The sequence below is a fragment of the Dunckerocampus dactyliophorus genome, chromosome 5, assembly GCF_027744805.1.
Source record: "Dunckerocampus dactyliophorus isolate RoL2022-P2 chromosome 5, RoL_Ddac_1.1, whole genome shotgun sequence".
NCBI lineage: Eukaryota > Metazoa > Chordata > Actinopteri > Syngnathiformes > Syngnathidae > Dunckerocampus > Dunckerocampus dactyliophorus.
In genome coordinates, this window is record NC_072823.1 from 1,323,739 (window position 1) to 1,342,523 (window position 18,785).

The following is an 18,785-nucleotide window of genomic DNA, read 5'->3' on the forward strand; positions in this document are numbered from 1 at the left end:
GTGATGCAAATGTATTACTCTTTTGAACGCGCATTGTTTTGAGAAGCGAAACTTTTTACTTAAGTGACTCCAGCAACTAACCGGAGCTACGAACTCAGACCAGAACTGGGCTCACGGCACCAAGTGTGGGGTAAGTCACTGTTGATGGACGACACTGCTGATGGGAATGTCATAGAACTTCATGGCAAAAAATCCCAACTATCTCTTCAAGCTTCAATACTCAATACCACCTATGAAAATATGTGTACCCCACTTCGGCAACGCAGGCTGGAGAGCATATGTGTCAAAGTCAGGCCATTAAGAGCGCCGAGACACTCCAGGTTTTCTCTCCAACCAGTTTCTTCAGTAGGCGATTTAATTGATGAGCTCCTTTCCTCAAAAGTGAAGGTGTTGATCATTAAAACCACCATCCTTAGTGACCGGCTGGATGGAAAACCTGCAGTGTGTCGGCCCTCCAAGACACCCCTGCTGCAGAGCAAGGGTGCCCATTATGTCGATCGCGAGCTACCGGTCAATCACGAAGGTAGCGTGGGTCGATCACATGTGTCACCCAATGTTATAAAAGTCACTTTGTAGATGTCATATGACATCAGTCAGCTTCCTTCCTGATTCCCTATTGCTCCTCCATGGCAAAGTACTCCCTACTTAGAGACAACAAGGGAAGCAAGGTTTCAAGGCTAACTAGAAGAGCACTCAGAGAGCGCAGATCTCTGCCAAGCACCATAGTTACACCATAAATGTTACTCCTACATTTATTTTATCTATATATTTAGACTGGTAACGTTAACATGCTAGCAATGCTAACATGCTAATATTAACATGATAACACACGGCATAATAGTAGTAAGTGTGTCTACCCATGAAAATAGGTAAAAATGTTAGTATGCTAACGTTAGCATGCTAGCAGTGCTAACACCTATTGACTTTGGAACGGTCTGAATGGGTTGAGACATGTGGAAGTAGTTAGAAGTCGAGTTAGATCAAAGGCATTTTGCATTCCAAAAAATGTTGCGCTTGGCAGAGGTAACAAAGATTACCGTGATCCAGGGTGAAGTGAAGTCATCTGGTGGTCATCGTCCGGCACAGTATTTATACAACGACTGTCTGTTCTGATAGGTCCTGGTCTCATCACTGTCATCAAAACCTCCTCCCATTGTTCAGGCAGCTGAAGGAAGACATGACATGATTTGTGCTCTAACATGTTGTATACTACGGAGTCCCTAAGGGGACATGGAGAAAAAAAAATATATGATAGGTAAAAAAAACCAAAAACTTTTGCGTTCCCTCTCAAAAATGTTTAAGGGTATTGCACTTCTATGTACCTATACTTACTGTGGTAAAGTTAGAAACATATTCACATATTCAAACTTCCGAGCTCAATAACTCCCGAGTGAACGGTTCTAACACAGTAAACCATACCTATTTCCCACCGTGGCAACACAGCAAACAGCTACAACCCAGTTTTTATCAAAACAAGCCGTCTTCTGTGCAGTCTGACTTATAATGATCTCTATGAGAAGCCGGCAGCGCAGGGACCGTCTACAAATGTCTTCTTCTTCTTCTGTATTATGGCGGTTGGCATCGATGTTGACAAGAAAAATAGCTATTGGCTGTCCTAGAAGGCCATATGACATCGTTGGCTAGTTTGCATGTTTTTTGCATATGATGTTGTAAGAGATAAAAACTGGCTTGTAACTGTTTGTCTGTGTTGCCATGGTGGGAAAGAGGTATGGTTTGCTGTGTTACAACCATTCACTTGGGAGTTATTGATCCCGGAAGTTTGAATACGTGAATATGTTTCCAGTTTTACCACAATCTCTTTTGCGTTATCTCGCAAAAGTTTTGCGAGGGTACACAAAAGTTGGTTTTCTTTTTTTTTTACCCATCATATTTTTTTTCCCTCCCTCCTCCATGCGGGGCTTCGTAGTATTATGACACTGGGGGTGTCACGAGACACCCAACTCACGAGACAATGCGATGCATGAGTTTGAGTCCACGGGACAAGAGTTTGACGTTCATCTTAAGAAAAGTACAGTGAAAAAACATGACTGAACGAGAACGTTTTTATTTAACCGAGTCACAAAACAATGTAGGTGTGTTTTCAAATGTTCATTGTCCCACAAACTGCCGCTGGAAGTTACGTTTCAGCTGCCGTGATTCCTGACATATAACACCTCTTTGTGCACCAAACACGTTGCTGCATCCAAAACATGTAATTTGACCAAACGGCCACAAAAGGTTACACCTCGTTAAACATAAACAGCGTATTCCACACAGAATATTGATAACAGTGGAGGAAGAAATGTGGCAGTAGGAGCAGATAATAAGAATTAGTTGGAAGGAAAAGGGTGAATTTTGGATCATCCCCAAAATGGAATCACTTCTTCCATATCCCATTTCCAACAATTCCTGAAAATTTCATCCAAATCCATTCAGAATATTTCAAGTTATTTTGAACACAAGCAGACAGCCAAAAACATAACCTCTGGCTTGCTGCATTTAAAGGGGTGATGGATGAGGGAACACTGATCAATCAAAAGATCAATCAAACTGGCTATTAGTAAAGCCAGAGGCTACACTTTCCATGCTGTGTCCTACCTGCGGCTCATAGCGGATGAGAACGTCGTACTCCATTGAGTGAGGAATGTTATCAACCGTGAATTCCAGGAAGGCTCCCTCGGGGACGTTGACCAGGCCAATACCTGTCCAGGTGGGGCTGTGGTCGTGAGGGTGGGGCCTTGAAACCACCACCACACCCTGAAGAAACCAAACTCATTAGGCAAGCGTCAAAACCACCGTTCAGTGAAGAAATACTCTCCTGCTGTGGAAAAAACTCAAGTATCTTTTATCAAACAATCTTTTGTTTAGGGGGTGAAAAAACAAGTGGCAGAACCTAAAAAATGTAAAACAGCAAACGAGAGCAGAAATGCATCAGACGAAAATAAATCACATTGAATGAACGCAGCACACATTGTGCATAGAGGACTGCCAGCATGTGTGCACATCCGCTCCACTTTCCCCGTGAAATACGTGAACGGACAAGGGCAGGTGGCTAAGACGAAACGTGTGTAGCGATGGGGAACGGGGCCACACGCTGGAACTATTCATGCAACACTTCAGCCAATAAATAACTTACCTTTACTAAAAATAAAATAGCAATCCACACTCTTTAAACCGATCCTTCGCATCGTTGAACTTCCCTAAAAAGAAACTTTGTAAACCGGGGGTCTCTTAATGCGTCCTGGGTGCCGTTTTCAGCCCACGGGTCTTTGGCACACTCAAAAAAAAAAAAAAATAGGAAGACCAGTTGAAAAATTGCAAGAACTTAAATTTTGCACTGTTGGGTCACTAAGCACGAATCAGCATGAATCAAGCAGAAGCAGCCAGAATGAAAAGGCCACTTTTGGGAGAGGCTTTGAATGCCGTTCGAATACCGGTACTTATCTTATGGGAGGCAAATAGCAAAGTAATGTACATTTTATAGTATATGTACAGTATATGTTTACCATCGAAGTCTCTACGTGACGCTGGGACCTGTCGATATGAGGAAGAATGTTTATTTATTTTGTTTTATTATTTTTTTTAGCAAGGCTTTCAAGCGCAACATAGTATCATTAGACACGTGCACATCTGCTGAGACATCATGGCAATCATGACTCACAGGTCCAAACTTGGCATCTTCTGCCTCGTAGGTGTAGTGGTCGAGAGCAATGAAGTAGAATCCTGACTCCACTTGGTCACAACGGCGGCCGAACATGTGATCTCTGCAGACGCACTGACCACTCAGCTGATTGCACCTACGGAACAGTAAGCCAAGCATGTCAACTACGTTGATTGTGGTCTGTTCACAACAAGCAGTTGGCAGACCTGTATCCAGCAGTTCGTGATAATTACTTGTTAGCAGTTAATAACAGGATCGTTAGAGGTTGTATTGACTGTGTATCGACTCACTGGTTGTTAATTGCTCCTCCCAGGTCACAGTCACATGGTCTGCAGCCATCCATGTCATTACTAAGACCCCAGTGTTCAAGCTGAACACACACACACACACACACACACACACACCGAACAGATGTTAGCATTTGACGCCTCACCTTGTTTCATCCAAGCTCATCACTCATCATCAATGAACAGCACATAAAATGAACTGCCACAGTTTCTCATGCGTTGTCAGCGTCCTGTCGCATTTTTAGGTGTTTCGGTTGTCTAACTCACCACACACTGTTCACAGTTTTGGCCAGTCACCAGCCGTTTACAGAAGCAGTTTCCTGTCTCGCTGTCACAAGGATTCCCTCCAGGAAGTGTTCCAAGCAGGCTGCAGGTACAGGCTGACACACCACGGCAATATGTTCTTATACTTTCTTCAGTTGAAGTCATGCACACATTGCATTCATCTTGACAACAAATGCACCCTCACTGTGTCATACTGTATGTATGACAAAACTACTTTTAAAGCTACTTCCTTTCTTCTCATCTATACATTGTTTTAATCTGTCATTTAACTCAGAGCATTTCTGAAGAGGCATGACATCGGGTATCAGTTGGTGAGATAAAGAAAAACGTGAGCATTCTACGAGCATATTCAAGGGTCAAAATGCATGCAGCTCTGCTATTACGACCAAAGTAGGGTGCTTGTGTGAGGATGCCATCCATCCATCCACATTCCTGTCATACCCTTGCAGCCTTCAGTGTCATCACTGAGTCCGTAGTACGCCTGTTTGCAGCGGTCGCAGCGTTCACCCTCCACATTGGCTTTGCAGCGGCACTGACCAGCAATGAGTCCTACGCTAATGTCTGTCCTCCCATCACAGATTCCTCCATTCAGGGAGCCCAGGGGGTCACAACTGCAAGCTGAAAGGACACAAAGATGACAATGACTGCGTTTACATGCAAGTCAATATTCCGGTTTCTGAAACATTCGGAATAACCCGTTTACATGCGTGACGAAAAAAAAAAAACGCATGGACAACGTCTTGACGCACAGAAAACGTCATGACACAATCCACAAACAACAACACCACGAGCACGGCCTTTGTTTGTGCTTTGGTACTTGTACTGACCCACCAGCAGTCAGTACATTGAAACCATTGAGTAGCATAGTAGCATTTGTAGACATTTTCATAGCTAAACACATATATAAACACTTAGCACTCTGATGCTACGTGTTAGTATGCTAACATGTTAGCATTGCTAGCATGCAGCAACAAAAACTAACTGCAGGCTCCTACAGGTGGATGGTGGGTCTGTATTCATTTTTCTTTTTGTGCTTTTACTCTGATGTTGTTCCTGTCTCAGTTTTACACAGTACATCATAAATAAGATCAATCAGATCACGATAACATACACACAAATAAAGGCAAAATAAGAAACAAAAAACGATCTGCCCAAACGTTTATTATTGAATCATTATTTATTTGCACGTTATAATAATAATTAAGTTGGAATTGTCTAACAGCAGTCCTGGCCAATAGCACTCATGATACTTAAAATATACAGTTAATCCATGTGATCACCCAGTCTCACTCCATGGATGATCGCCATTGGCAGAATAAAACCCTGATCAGTTGTGATTCCTGTTGTTGAGAATTTATTGTTTTCATATGGATTGTAAAATCCATACTGCTCAATACTCACGTTGGCAGATATTTGGATCTCTCACGTCCTTCTCCGGGTGTTGGAAGTAGAATGGCTTGCACTGCTCACAGTTGTGTCCAACTGTATTGTGCCGACAGTCATCGCAGACACCGCCACTTCTATTTCCTGAAGCCACATACACGGCCAGGTCAAAGTGACACGAGTCCGCATGCTGGTTGCAGTTACACCCTGAGACAACCACAGAAACGCACCATCACAACACAAGTAGCTACAAATTCACATTTACACTTAAGTGTTTTTTAAATCACAAGACTTAAAGATGTGAAGGTGAATATGAGGGGTCGCGTTTGTTGAATTGACTCAAAAGAGTAAGATAAGGCTACGTACTTCGCTTATTCCAACCTGTCCTATAGACAGTAAATGGTATCCTTAAATTACTACATAAAAAAACTAAATTAGCCTGACTTTCTTTGAGGGCGGCGGGTGCCACTAGGTGAGCGCCCCGCCCCCAAAATATAATGGTAGGGAAACAGCTTCATGACAATCTGAAGGCGGTCCCGTAAAGTCAGTGCAAACTCACTCTTGCAGGCATTGGTGTTGCGTCCCTCAGCGGGTCTCCATGGGAGATCATGATAGAAATCTTGACACTTTTCAGAGTTCAGTCCTTTGGTGTTATGATTGCACATGCAGTGACCATGAACCTGGAACACATCATCACAACATCATCACAAAGCCCAATATAATCATTTATTGGTCCATGCTTGCCTAGTCAAGTCATGGTTAGCTCAGGTGCCGCCGCAGTGCAACATTCTCACCCTCTAACAGCTGCACAGAAGGTTCCCATGGCAACTTACCATCCCTTCCCTGGCATAACCAGTGTGCTGGATGGGGGCACACTCTGATGCGTGGCCATAGCAGAAGCAGTTTCCTCGAACCACCATGTCAAAGACAGCATAGTAATACTTCTCTTTAATCTCCATACGAGAGTCAAGCAGGTTGTCCCCCAGTGTGTGAAGTTTGGTGAACTTCACCCTTAGATTGGTGATCTTCAGCATGTCTGTCAGAATAATAATCAATGACTAAGCAAAATCCAGTAAATTCAACAATAACTTATTCAATACCAAAGACATATTTATACGTTTTTTTTTACGTATTAATATGTCTTTGACGTTTTTTTGCACGAGAGGCAAAAAGAGGTGATGCAGACTAAAAGAAGCCACCGTCACTGCAGTTTTAAGCCTTAAAAACGGCCACAAGGTGGCAGAACTGCATCTGATAAGAGCTCGCATGGTTCTTCTACATCAGGGGTTTCCAAAGTGCGGCCCGGGGGCCATTCACGGCCAGCGACTGCTTTTTTGCTGGCCCTCGGCACATTCTAAAAATACGATTAAACAATAGCATTCTAAAAACAACAGCAAAAATGGAAAAAATGCAGTAATTTCACAAGAAGACGAAACATTAAGGGAATAAAGTCATTATGATAACAGAAGACAACAGCATAATGTTGAAATATTATAGGAAAAAAGTTGTAATATAGGAAACAAACCAAACAAGGAATTAATTGGAAATTTGAGGAAAATTAGGTTGGGTAAATGCACAAAAACACCTAGAATGTTGATATATTTGTAAAAGTAGTGTAAGGGGAAACAATTCGCAATAATAATAATATTATTATCACTGATAAAAATGAATAAATATATTTTATATGTGTAAATATAAATATAGATTGTATTAAATATTTTGTTTGGGTTGTTTTCTTGAAAAAAATGTAAAAGCGGCCCCTGCATCTTTTAATTTTTCAGTATGCGGCCCCTCAGTGGAAATAGCTTGGACCCCCCTGTTTTATGTTTTACATGTACAGTGTGCCCTCGCTCCCAGACTAGCCCACGATAAGTGAAATCCGCAAAGTAGCCAGCTTTATTTCTTTACCATAATTGTGTGTTTTCAGGCTGTAAAACCCCTCACCATACAATTTTTTTCCCACACTTTAAAACACTCTCAAAGTTTAAATGTTGTTTGAATTTTAAATGATCAAACTACTGGATTGGACACAATAAATTATTAAGTCCGTATTCACTGCTCTGACCGTGCTTCGTCCTGGCGCCGTTCGGCTGTAGCGTTTTTGTCAACAACTGCCGTCGTCCTCTCCTCGTCCTACTCCTTGAACCGAAGATTCATTTAGCCGGCTTAGCTTCTTCTTCTATTCTTTATTGACGGTTAGCACACAGCTCATGCAGTTAGCTAGTTTGCTAGCGACGGCAGGAAGGAGATTGATTTACAATGGTCTACAGCAAATCAGGACGCAGAACACAATGGGCGGGTTCTCCCTTAACCAATATGGACTCTATATTTGGCCGGCTAATGTCTGCTGTGGGTTCCTAATATTGTAAACACACAGACAGGTGGAGATGCACACGTCTTCCACATGAGTACACAACACCCCCTTTTTCCCGCTTATTTATTGAGAACTGATATTTTAACTTACCGATGCTCGACTGCTGATTACTAAACAATGAACTCAAGAACTGATGAAAGATGAGAGTCTAATCTTTCTTTTGGTTGGTTCCATGTTTACTATATAGCCATAGAACAAAATATTCTGTGTGCCTTGAAAAATCAGTCATAATCGTCTAAAATGGCCGGTTCTGAAGCGGTTGAATTTTGAAAAATGTCTGGGATTGAATGAGTTAAACGATATGAAATTAATCAAACAACACATTCAAGGATGTTAGTACAAGTCTGTGCATACTTTGGATTCGGGGGCTATAGGGGTCATGGATCCGGAACGCCGGGTCCAAAACTCGGAAAATGACCTTAGGGGAAAAACACACCAGATTATTGACTCTTCAAACCGCAAGCGATCACTGAGAGAGTTATGAATAACAATACCTCGCCTTCGGTAGACGGTTCAATGTCAGAATAGCGTGAGTCACAGATGACATCATCAACCTTCTTCATGGGACCGGATGAAACGTCAGGGAAGGATGTTTCACAGTCGTAGGCAAAGTAACGATACACCTCCCAGGTTTTCCCAAAATCAGCCGAGCGCTCAATCACCATGGCAGCAGGTCGGAATGTCTTCAGGGATGACAGCCAACACAAAGCACCACGAATGAAAGAGAACACATAAACACTCAGTGGTAGGGGCGTCATGATGCAATCAGCTCACGAGACGAAACAAAACACGGTATTGGGCTCCTGAGACAAGACGATATTTTACATGATGCCTTTTTGCTCTTTTCCTCTTTTTGTTTTTTCCAGGAATTTTTTTCCTGGAATGAGCCACGCACCAGCGAAAGCTCAATGTCGTGTCTGCGTGCTTCCAAATCCGCACTGAAGCTGTACACACCACGTACGGATCCCCAAATTTTGTCCACGTTTTTGCAAGTAGACGGCATGCACTTGCAAGTACTCACACACAGACAGTGACCGTGCTAGCTGCAGCACCAGTGCAGCACCATCTGTCTAGGCAGGGGCGGTCGCTGTGTGTGACTGGCCAATCATAGATCATGAAGAATGAATACATAATAATTACGAGCTGTACTCGTTTCATGCTCGTACTCAGCAAAAATGCATAATCTGTAAAAGCCAGTCGTTTGCAACGAGTATCCGGCACATCCCTACTGTTAGGCTATTTTTTTTAACACCTGTCCTCTGTTAGATCGATCACTGCAATATCCCAATTTCATGTAACTTACTTTGAAGGTCATGATGAGATGAGTAAAGTGAAACTCTGCCTCCAGGTTCAGCTGGATTGTGACGTTTTCCAGACCTGCAGAAAATCAATAATAAAAACATTCCAATGTTCTCAAATATCTTTATTTTTAACCACATATAGTTGTTGACTAGAGAAAACTAATTATTTTATTTCGATTCAAATGTCTGTATTAACAGTCCATCACGAAGAGTGGAGAAAGCATTGACTGTTGACTGTCGCTACCAGAGACACACTGTGCAAATGAATAAACTTGCCTCGCCGTAGCCATCGCCACGACTTTTATTTACACCAAACTTCCACATCAGCTAGCATCCTGAAACCCTGGCTTGCATTGGCATGAGACAGACCTCATTTAGAAGTCCGACGTAGCGCATCAAAGACGAGGTACTGTTATTTCTACAAAATGAATGTGTGAACATGAATCGTTGCTGTTTCTGATCGTGCACCCTCCTTTGCATGATATCACTGCGTTGCAAATGTTGCACTTAGCCAACCGCTCTTTTTTATGAAGTTAAGCCAAACTTGCTTTTCGTTGGTGTTCGCGGCTATTTCTTCCAGTCGGCAAAGTGGGCATCGAAACTAGGAATCAAAATTAAAACATTTGAATGATCCGCGGAGAATCGGAATGTTAGTCCCGGTTCACATTGCTGCTCGAGACTCCATGCCCAACCCTACCCTGAGTGGAGCACCCGGCCTGATGTCAACTGTGTGTGCCACGACAGCTCCCATCGATTATTTAGTTTGTTAGCTTGTCGTCAAAAGCGAATGATGGTAATTCAGGGTCAAAATGTGTGCCGTTAGCAGATCTGGAGAAATGTAAAAGTCGTAAAAAATTGTCAGGATGACAGGGAATTTGCGTTAGAAACATTTTGAATTGCGGGGAAAAGGTTTTTGGGGTATGAGAAATTGTTGTGTACAAATGTGCTGAATGGGCTCAAGGTTTTGACATTGGAATGGGCTGGGAAATGTGGACCTTGTAAAAAATTATACTGCACATTCATTTCCAATCCAACTACTATTTGGTAACTGCTTTCTCCATAAGAACCTTGAAGCCGTTAGTCAGCTAAAATATCTGGATCGAGAGGTTGAACGTGTAACAACATGTGTGACTGATGTTGACCTTTGACCGTTGCTTGGGTCTCACCGTTCTCAGACTGCCACCAGGTCTTCAGTCTGTTCGGGGCGAACGTGGTGACAACATTCTCAATACGATGGTTGTCGGTCTGATTGGTTGGTTCACTGTAGGGGCTCACTGAGTCACACACAAAACACTTTTTTTCCTCCTGACGCAAAAGAGTAGACGAGTAGGGCAGAAAAGCAGAAGGCAAAAAAGAGGAGTTAATGAAAGGCGGAATTCCTCAGATTCCCGTCTTCCTGCTGTTGGTCTGTATGAATTCAGAGGAAGACAATTTATCCTTCAAAACTTTGCACACAGCAAACACGTAATTAAACAAACCTAAAAAGTGGCATCACTGGTGTGAATTCATAAGGTTTTCCTGTTACTATCAATTCAAAATTCAAATAAATTAAAATTACTGTTTTGCTTCGGACAAAGTGAAATCAAAGTTTTTAACTTCTCAATCAACAGAATAACGATGCTACGAAGTAAAAACGATACAGGCTTCCTCCGGGCTTACTTGGTCATGTTTAGGGCTGTCATACTTACCGTAATTTCCGGTGTATAAACTTTGAACCTTGTGGCTTATACAGCGCTGCGATGAATTTATGGCTATGTTCTAATCTCGTGACATCTCCTTTACTTCACAGCTCCTACTAATCGTTTAAATACTGTGCCACTCACGAGTCAGTGAGGAAAAGGTAGCTCCTTCTTTGGCAGGAGCCAATCACGAGCTACAGGTGAACTCACGATGAGCTTGTCAACCCAAGAGGTCGTTACTCATCTTACAAAGAATGCTAAAATCATCACACGGCAACTGTAACCCTCAAAAGGTAGTTAAGAAATGTACAATACGGGTTAAAACGAAAAAACAACTATTTTTACTTTTTCCCATGATGTATTTAGTCCCAGGAAAGCATCTTATTGCTTATTCCTGCCGGAGAACTGCAATGCTGTCTCTGTAGAACAAGGTCCAGTCCCTCTGGAGGAGTTTAGTTCCAGAACCTAAACTGTGGGTTGAGGTGAGTCTGACTATTTCTAGTGGAAATGTCTCAACCTCTCGCATAACCTGTGGCTTTCTTTCAGACATTCACTTTTTAAAAAATGGAAGGGGTGCTTCTTCTGACTGATCCTATAAATCTTTTAAAGTGAATGTGATTGCACACGCTAATTTAGACAGATGATTCTGTTTCATGTCCAACCATCGTCTGAGGGAAAAGGATTACTTTAAGTGAGAGAACTCCACAGTATCCTTTAGCAGCTGGACAAACATCTGCCTCCTGTTATATCAGCACCTCCTTATGGGGGTTGTGAAGTGTGTGTGTGTGTGTGTGTGTGTGTGTGTGTGTGTGTGTGTGTGTCTGTGTCACAGGGGGGCGGGGGGGGGGGGGGGGGGGGCTAAATGGATTGAGATGGGTAGTCAGCACAGGAAGTGGAGCAGACTGTAACCCCCAACTCCACTCCCCCCTTCAAGCCACAGACAAAGTCACACAACTTTGTTTATTTTGTTGAACATTCCGTTCCATCAATAGACAGGGACCAGTCTAACAAAACATGTCTAACTCGTCATCCTGAGGTGACCTATGGTTATGCACTAAGACAGGGGTCACCAACGTGGTGCCCACGACCACATGAGGTGCCCGCAAGCCTGCTTTTCATTCAGGTTTCCACTTAATAATGAAAGAACAGTAGAAAGAAATGCATTGTGAAATACAAAATGTGAGTTGTGGACACCAGCATTTTGTTCATGTTCTGGTAAAACAAGCATATTCGCTTTGTTTGGGTTTAAAATAAGCTCTGGAAATAAATGTTACAAAAATGAGTAGCTCTTGGCCATTTTCATTTTGTAAAAGTAGCTCTCACAAGGAAAAACCTTGGTGACCCCTGCGCTAAGAGATAAACTGTATGCCGTAATGTACATGCTTCACTACCACACACACTGCAGTGAGAGCCATGTCGGATCTCAGCACATTGCAGCCTGAATGAACATCATGCTGTGTGTATGAAAGCTATGCAAACAATGTCATCAAGAAATACTTTGCTTCTGATGTATCAATTGCATGTGAATTAAAACGTGTTCCAGCATTAAAGTCTGGGGAAAAAAACATGTAGTAGAAATGTAAATAAGCTTGCAAAAATAACAGCTTGAGGAAGACCAGGTGAAGTATAAAGTAACAAGAGCTGCATGGTCACCATGACCATGTTGTGTCCCACTGGGCATCCTCCCATTGTTTATGATACTGTCTGAAAAACATGTGCACCGTCATAGAGGTTCTGCAAAACTGATTTGCACTGGCCAAACTTTATGACCGCCTTGCACAAGAACACACTAATACTCATCGCACTTGCACAAATTTGACCTCGCATTGTCCCGCAATGCACCGTGGCAATGCGTGTCATTTAGACGCTACGTCTGAAAAGTGTGAAGACTAGTTTGCGCACAGTTTGCCTTGTCTTTATGCTTGAGGCGTGCAATTTGTGACTGAAAATGGGGCGCACTGGCACGAAATTCCACGCTTCCGCATGACCTGTTTACACCCAAGTCACGTACTGCTTACGCCAAGTGTACGACATAGTACACGAGACGCGCATTGTCTCCGGTACATTGTCACCACCGCTTGGTTGCACTTGGAGAGAAGTGGTACTTTTTACTGCCACCTGCTGTTCTAATTTAACATGCCTATTTATTGAAGAAGGTCATAACTTAATCCAAACTGAAGAAAAAGATACAATTTTGCCTGTCTGCATGCCAAATGTAACAATGGTGTGTCAACTATTAAAGGGTCACTGACGTGATTTTTCTACTTTGCTTAAACATGTTCAATATTGTTTGTAATTATGTTCGACGCTGATCTTTTTTTGAAAGTGGATGTTAAATTTGTAAAAAAATTACATTTTTGTATGTGGCGCCGACATTTTTGGTCGGAACTTGTCAGAAATAAGGCATTTCCCAAGTGACGTCGGTATAGGGACCGCCGGCCATATGGGACGCCTCTCATCTTGGGCTTTTAAACAAACACTGGAGTTAGCCCCTCGACTTCGTTCGGTATATTTTTCATTCAAATTCATGCCAAAACGTTTTGTTGCCGCTGGCTGTTCACAGTGTCAATTTGTTGTCTTTTCTAAAAGATGAAGGTTTAGACGACAATGAGCTAATGTAGCTACGCAGGAGAACCAGATTATACGGCGGGGCGAGTCACTTGCCGTGGCCGATGCAATGTAAGTGGACCGTACAGCTGTGGAGGTCTGGAGAACGAAGCAAATGCTAATTTCCGTGTACGTGATATGGCCCACCGCCTCGCATTCATTTCACTGAAGGCTGCTATGAAGAAACACTTTTACTAGTGTGGTATAAACACATTTTGGATGCTAGGAAGCTAGCAACAGGACTAAAGGAGGAGAAAGGCGTCAAAGTTGCCACAGAAGTCATGTCTCATTTCCATATTGTATTGTAAACACTATGCCACCATAGCAACAAGCATTCAAAGCAATATACACGTCCGCATCAGACGGTGGTTCTAATAAATACGGCTTCATGCCATGTTCTGCAAGCTCTCTATTTCATGTCCACATGTCGCTCGAATCTTGGCTATAATCACTGTAAACGTCTTCTATCTCGACCATCCTCTCATGTTTGTTTACCCCGCCTACATGAGAGCTGCGCCTTCGCTGACATCACTTGGGAAAAGCCCCTTGTCTAAGAAGATGAGTCCCAAAATGTCGGCGCCACATACTAAAATGCAATTTAATGTTTGCGTTAAAAAAAACAAACAACATGGAACATAATTACAAACATCCATCCATCCATCTTCTATGCCGCATCTCCTCATTAGGGTCGCGGGGGCTTGCTGGAGCCTATCCCAGCTGACTTCGGGCGACAGGCAGGGTACACCCAGCCAATGGCAGGGCACATATGGACAAACATTCACATTCATACCTATGGACAATTTAGAGTCTCCAATGAATCTAACATGCATGTTTTTGGAATGTGGGAGGAGACCCACGCACAGGGAGAACAGGGAGAATCGAACCCAGGTCTAACCCATCTCCAGACTGTGACTGTGTGGCCAACATGCTAACCACTAGACCAACGTGCGGCCAGTATAGAACATATCTAAAAACTGCATTTTTTTTTGGGGACTTTGCCCATCATCCACAATCCTTATGAGAAACAGGAACACATATGTCTTTCCCTTTTCTATGCGTTCTAAAGAGAGAAAGCGAGTTAGCATGAGCCAGCCAACAGTACACGTCATGGGAGGTCCCTCTTTCAACTATGAAGCCCTTTTATGTTTTATATACAGGTACATGTAGTGATCATGCATTAACACGTACATTAATGTGTTCATGCATATGTGATGTATACCAAAGTATATCGTAAGTAGTTTGTACAAATAAAATTAAACCATTACCATGTGGTGGCGACATCTCTGTTACTCACAAATCTTGTGACTTTTGGGTTTTAATACCTGCAGGTGGCTGACAATGCAGAAGGGTTCGGGACGGTTCAGGCCACAGGTGGAGGTGGACGACAACTGGTGGGCCCGACCAATGAGAAGATCTCCTGTTGCCGGGTAACAGCTGCCCTCGGTGCAGCCATCACTGAACTCTGCGAGGCTGATCTGATCCTGGCCTTGGCCCGCCATGGGCCCAAGTTGCTGGGACAAGGCAGACCCCAGTGAACCTAAGAGAAGAAGATTAACAAAGGACACAAGAAGGATTTGCTGCTTCAATTCCTTATTTTTACATGAAGCTATCCAACTAAGAGCGTAAACTTTGAGCAGCATATCAATCAGAACCAGCAGTCGTACGAATGATTTATTCACCACAGTGATTGTCCTTCATTTGAAATTCAGTTTTCGATGTCTTACAACAATGAGACGTGAAAAAGAAAAGTGGTTTTGTTTCGTGTGAAGCAGGACTGTCCAAACTTTTGTACTAAAAAAAATCAAAAGATTCCGTGGCTATTTTGATGTGTGAATTTACCAACCTATGCTCAGAATATATATATATATATATATATTTAAAAATAACAAAAAAAACAGCTTGCATCTCAGCTTTGTGTTAGCCTGTATGTGACAACACGGTGTGATTAGTGTTATTCGTATTCACATTTCAACATTTTCAATTGAAATGATGCTGCTTCGCTTCTTTTTCGCTCTCTTTCTTTTACTGTTCTTGTTTAATTGTATTTTGAGAATGTGTCACAGGCAGAGCCACCTGGCCCATTAGGCAATGTAGGCAAATGCTAGGGGTGCTCTGGCCTCCAGGGGGTGGCAAAAAAACTGGAAATAAATTCACCTCTATTATAATTATATTAAAACTAGTTATTACTCTTAAGTCTTAAAAGGGAAAAGCTCACACTGATTCAAATGTAAAGGAATGCCCAATTATGATTTCTCATTTATGAAATCTCTCCTAGGGTGCCACATTGGTAGCGGGCTGGCTCTGGTAACGGACCACTAAAAAGCAAACAAGAAAAAGCAGAGGGCCACAAATGGCCCCCAGGCCGCACTTTGGACACCACGTGCGTTAAGTCATTTGCACTTTGGTATTTTAACAGCGATTAGTTTTAATGTGTAAATTTACTTAAATGTGCGGCTGCAGCACTGGCCAAACAACAACAAAAAGTCCAAAAACAACTTAATTAAATGCATGAATTAAATCGCGTCGATTTACTCGTTTCTACTGGAACTAGCCACATTTATGTAACATAAAAGCAAAAAAAGACATAATATAAGTTTCTTACCAAGAAGCAGTGCCAGCTGAACGCGCCACATCTTCGCCTTCACACAAAACCGCCGTAATCTAAACTTTAGCAGTCTATCTGCTGATCTGAAGACGCCCACACACCACCGCCTCCTCCAATAAAGCAAGTACCAGCGCGTGCCGACAAACACCATCCGGAAAAACTTTCAAAATAAATCACTTGTTTTGTACTTTGTCTTTGAAATGCTGCACAGCAAGATTGCTATTTTGGGGAGTTTATATGCACGTGGACTCATAGAGAAACGTTTTGTTAGTTCAATTAGCTGTTTTTAGTCATCCAACTTTAAATGTGGGTCCTAACCACCCAGTTAGCTTGTGTAACACGATGTGCATCAGACATTATAATGGAAATGAAAAACAATTTAATACATCTTTGTTGAACGAGTTTTAAAAACAATAATAATAATAATAAACATAACTCTGATTTGGTATTTGCACGTATCATTGTACTGATATTGATTGCTTCCACACCTTTACTCTTGTAGCACAGGAGCAATGCAACTTCCTGTGTCAGTAATATACTGATATATTACTTAGTATTACTCGAGCTCGCTAAATTGTGAAACTGTTAGCCTCAATGTTAGCTAACTAAAATGTTTAACTGTTATAACCAGTGCTGTCACCAACACTTTAAATGTCTTAAAATAGACCCAATGCAGCTTTGTACATACTGTAACTTTAAGTCCCTAAGTGACATTAAAAAAAACATTTAGGAGTGGTTGTCACGTGACGATCATAGGCTATGGCTTCCCTTTAAATGGGAATGTGTCAGGTAAAATAACTATTTCCAAAAGTTATTTTTTTGTAATTAGATAAATGTTTAATTTAATGAAATTTGTAATTGTCAAATTCATTTGGAATACCCAATACACGTACCATCTTTGACAATAGTTAGTAAAAAGCATCAGAATGTGTGATATATCACCCACCATTTCCCTTTAAGCACAAATCGGCTTGCGTTTTTTTGGGTTAATGTTACAACCCCCACATTCCACACCGACTCGTCTCCCAACCCCAAAGAAAAACCTCAGTAATCTCACCTGCAAGAACAAAGGATGAATGTGTGTCTGGGTGGGGGATGCTGGGGAATTTGACCCCCCACCTGAACATCTGAAGACTCATTCAATTCCTGCTGCTTGCTGAGAGTAGGTCATTCCAATGACCCAGAACCTGTAGTAGCTTGCAGAGCCCAACATCACATCTGTCTGCAAACTAACATGAAAATAACAACACCATCATCAACACTGAATGAGTGCCGGATCGTGTCGCACACTGCATCAAATTTACTATGTCACAATTCCGTCCTAATTCCCTGAGGAAATTTAAATGAACAAGCTGTCTCCATCCTAAAGCACAGGAATTAAATAGTGCATTCATGGTGCTCATTTATTTAATTAAATATGTTTAGATTTTTACCATCATTAACGCATGCGCATCACGTCAAGTAAAAAGTTTCATTTAAAAACTGCATTTTCTCTTCAGTTGTGTTGTCCTTGACTAATATTTACATTTTGTTTGATGATCTGAAATATTTAAGTATGGCAAACATGCAAAAAACACCCAGGAAATTAGGAAGGGAGCAAACACTTTTTCACACCACTGCATATGATCATCAACATCTGACTTTTATTTCTGCTAGGAACTTTGAATATTAGTAACTGCCACCAGTGATCGGTCTTGCTTGTAAAACTGATACCAAGCCAAATGTAACAAGCCTAAGTAACGGCTCAGTGATCAAATGACCTCTGGAGGTCATCTGGAGCAGTTCACAATCAATGCTCATCTAAAAACATGGCAAGAACATACAACATATGAAAGAAAATTCTATTCGCTTTCCAACACCATTTATGAAGATGCAAATATATTTTCACACTGGTCCTGTCACCTGCAATGACGACCGTGAAGCAGCCAAGGAGCTGGAGAAGCAGGGTTACTCTACTGGACCAATAGGAGTGAAGAAGTCCAGCGAGACCCTAACCAGCCTTCTGTAGACTTCTTCAAAATACATAAAATTCCTATATTTATACCCCCCTGCACAGTTTCTGGTGCTATTTGGCATGAAAAATGCAAATATCACAACCACTGTTTTCTAAAACATTGGGAACCTTTGCCATTTTGGGGTGTTGGCAGAGTACAAAATCAGAGTACAGCCTCAACAACAAGAAGGAACAGGATGCTGACGAGGTACCACATTAGTGAAGAATACATGACAGCCTTCAGAGAGGACCCTCCCCAGTACGCTGCTCTCCACTGGGATGGCAAGATGTTGAAAGATGTCCTGGGAAGTGACCCTGGGACCATGTCAGAGACTTTGGCTGTGCTTGTCTCAGGTCCACCTGAGCTTCTGGGAGTACCGATGATAGACAGCTCAACAGGAATGGCTCAGACAGAAGCCTCCATGGATTTACTGGAGGCATGGGGGCTTGCAGGTGTGGTGACTGCCTTTGTGTTTGATACAACGTCTAGCAACAGTGGTGTACACAAGGGAGCTGCTAAACTACTGGAGCAACAGTTGGATAGAAAGGTCTTTTACTTAGCATGTAGACATCACATCCTAGAGGTTGTAGTTGGGGCTGCCTGGGAGAA

General features: G+C 42.2%; 1 protein-coding gene across 2 annotated transcripts in view; it reads right to left on the minus strand.

Annotated features, from left to right (window-relative positions):
- Positions 1 to 16,301, minus strand: part of lamb1a (laminin, beta 1a) — a 44,153-nt gene extending 27,852 nt beyond the window's left edge. For both annotated transcript variants that reach the window (XM_054777227.1, XM_054777225.1), the window contains exons 1-15: positions 16,180 to 16,301; positions 14,900 to 15,114; positions 10,458 to 10,596; positions 9,294 to 9,367; positions 8,485 to 8,673; positions 8,345 to 8,408; positions 6,450 to 6,652; positions 6,176 to 6,296; positions 5,635 to 5,823; positions 4,675 to 4,851; positions 4,216 to 4,328; positions 3,952 to 4,031; positions 3,662 to 3,797; positions 2,599 to 2,757; positions 1,038 to 1,165 (exon numbers count right to left, since the gene is read on the minus strand). In XM_054777227.1, coding sequence (XP_054633202.1) covers positions 1,038 to 1,165; positions 2,599 to 2,757; positions 3,662 to 3,797; positions 3,952 to 4,031; positions 4,216 to 4,328; positions 4,675 to 4,851; positions 5,635 to 5,823; positions 6,176 to 6,296; positions 6,450 to 6,652; positions 8,345 to 8,408; positions 8,485 to 8,673; positions 9,294 to 9,367; positions 10,458 to 10,596; positions 14,900 to 15,114; positions 16,180 to 16,210 — 2,018 coding nt within the window. In that variant the 5' untranslated portion in view covers positions 16,211 to 16,301. The remainder of the gene's footprint in view (positions 1 to 1,037; positions 1,166 to 2,598; positions 2,758 to 3,661; positions 3,798 to 3,951; positions 4,032 to 4,215; positions 4,329 to 4,674; positions 4,852 to 5,634; positions 5,824 to 6,175; positions 6,297 to 6,449; positions 6,653 to 8,344; positions 8,409 to 8,484; positions 8,674 to 9,293; positions 9,368 to 10,457; positions 10,597 to 14,899; positions 15,115 to 16,179) is intronic.
- Positions 16,302 to 18,785: the final 2,484 nt, after the last annotated feature.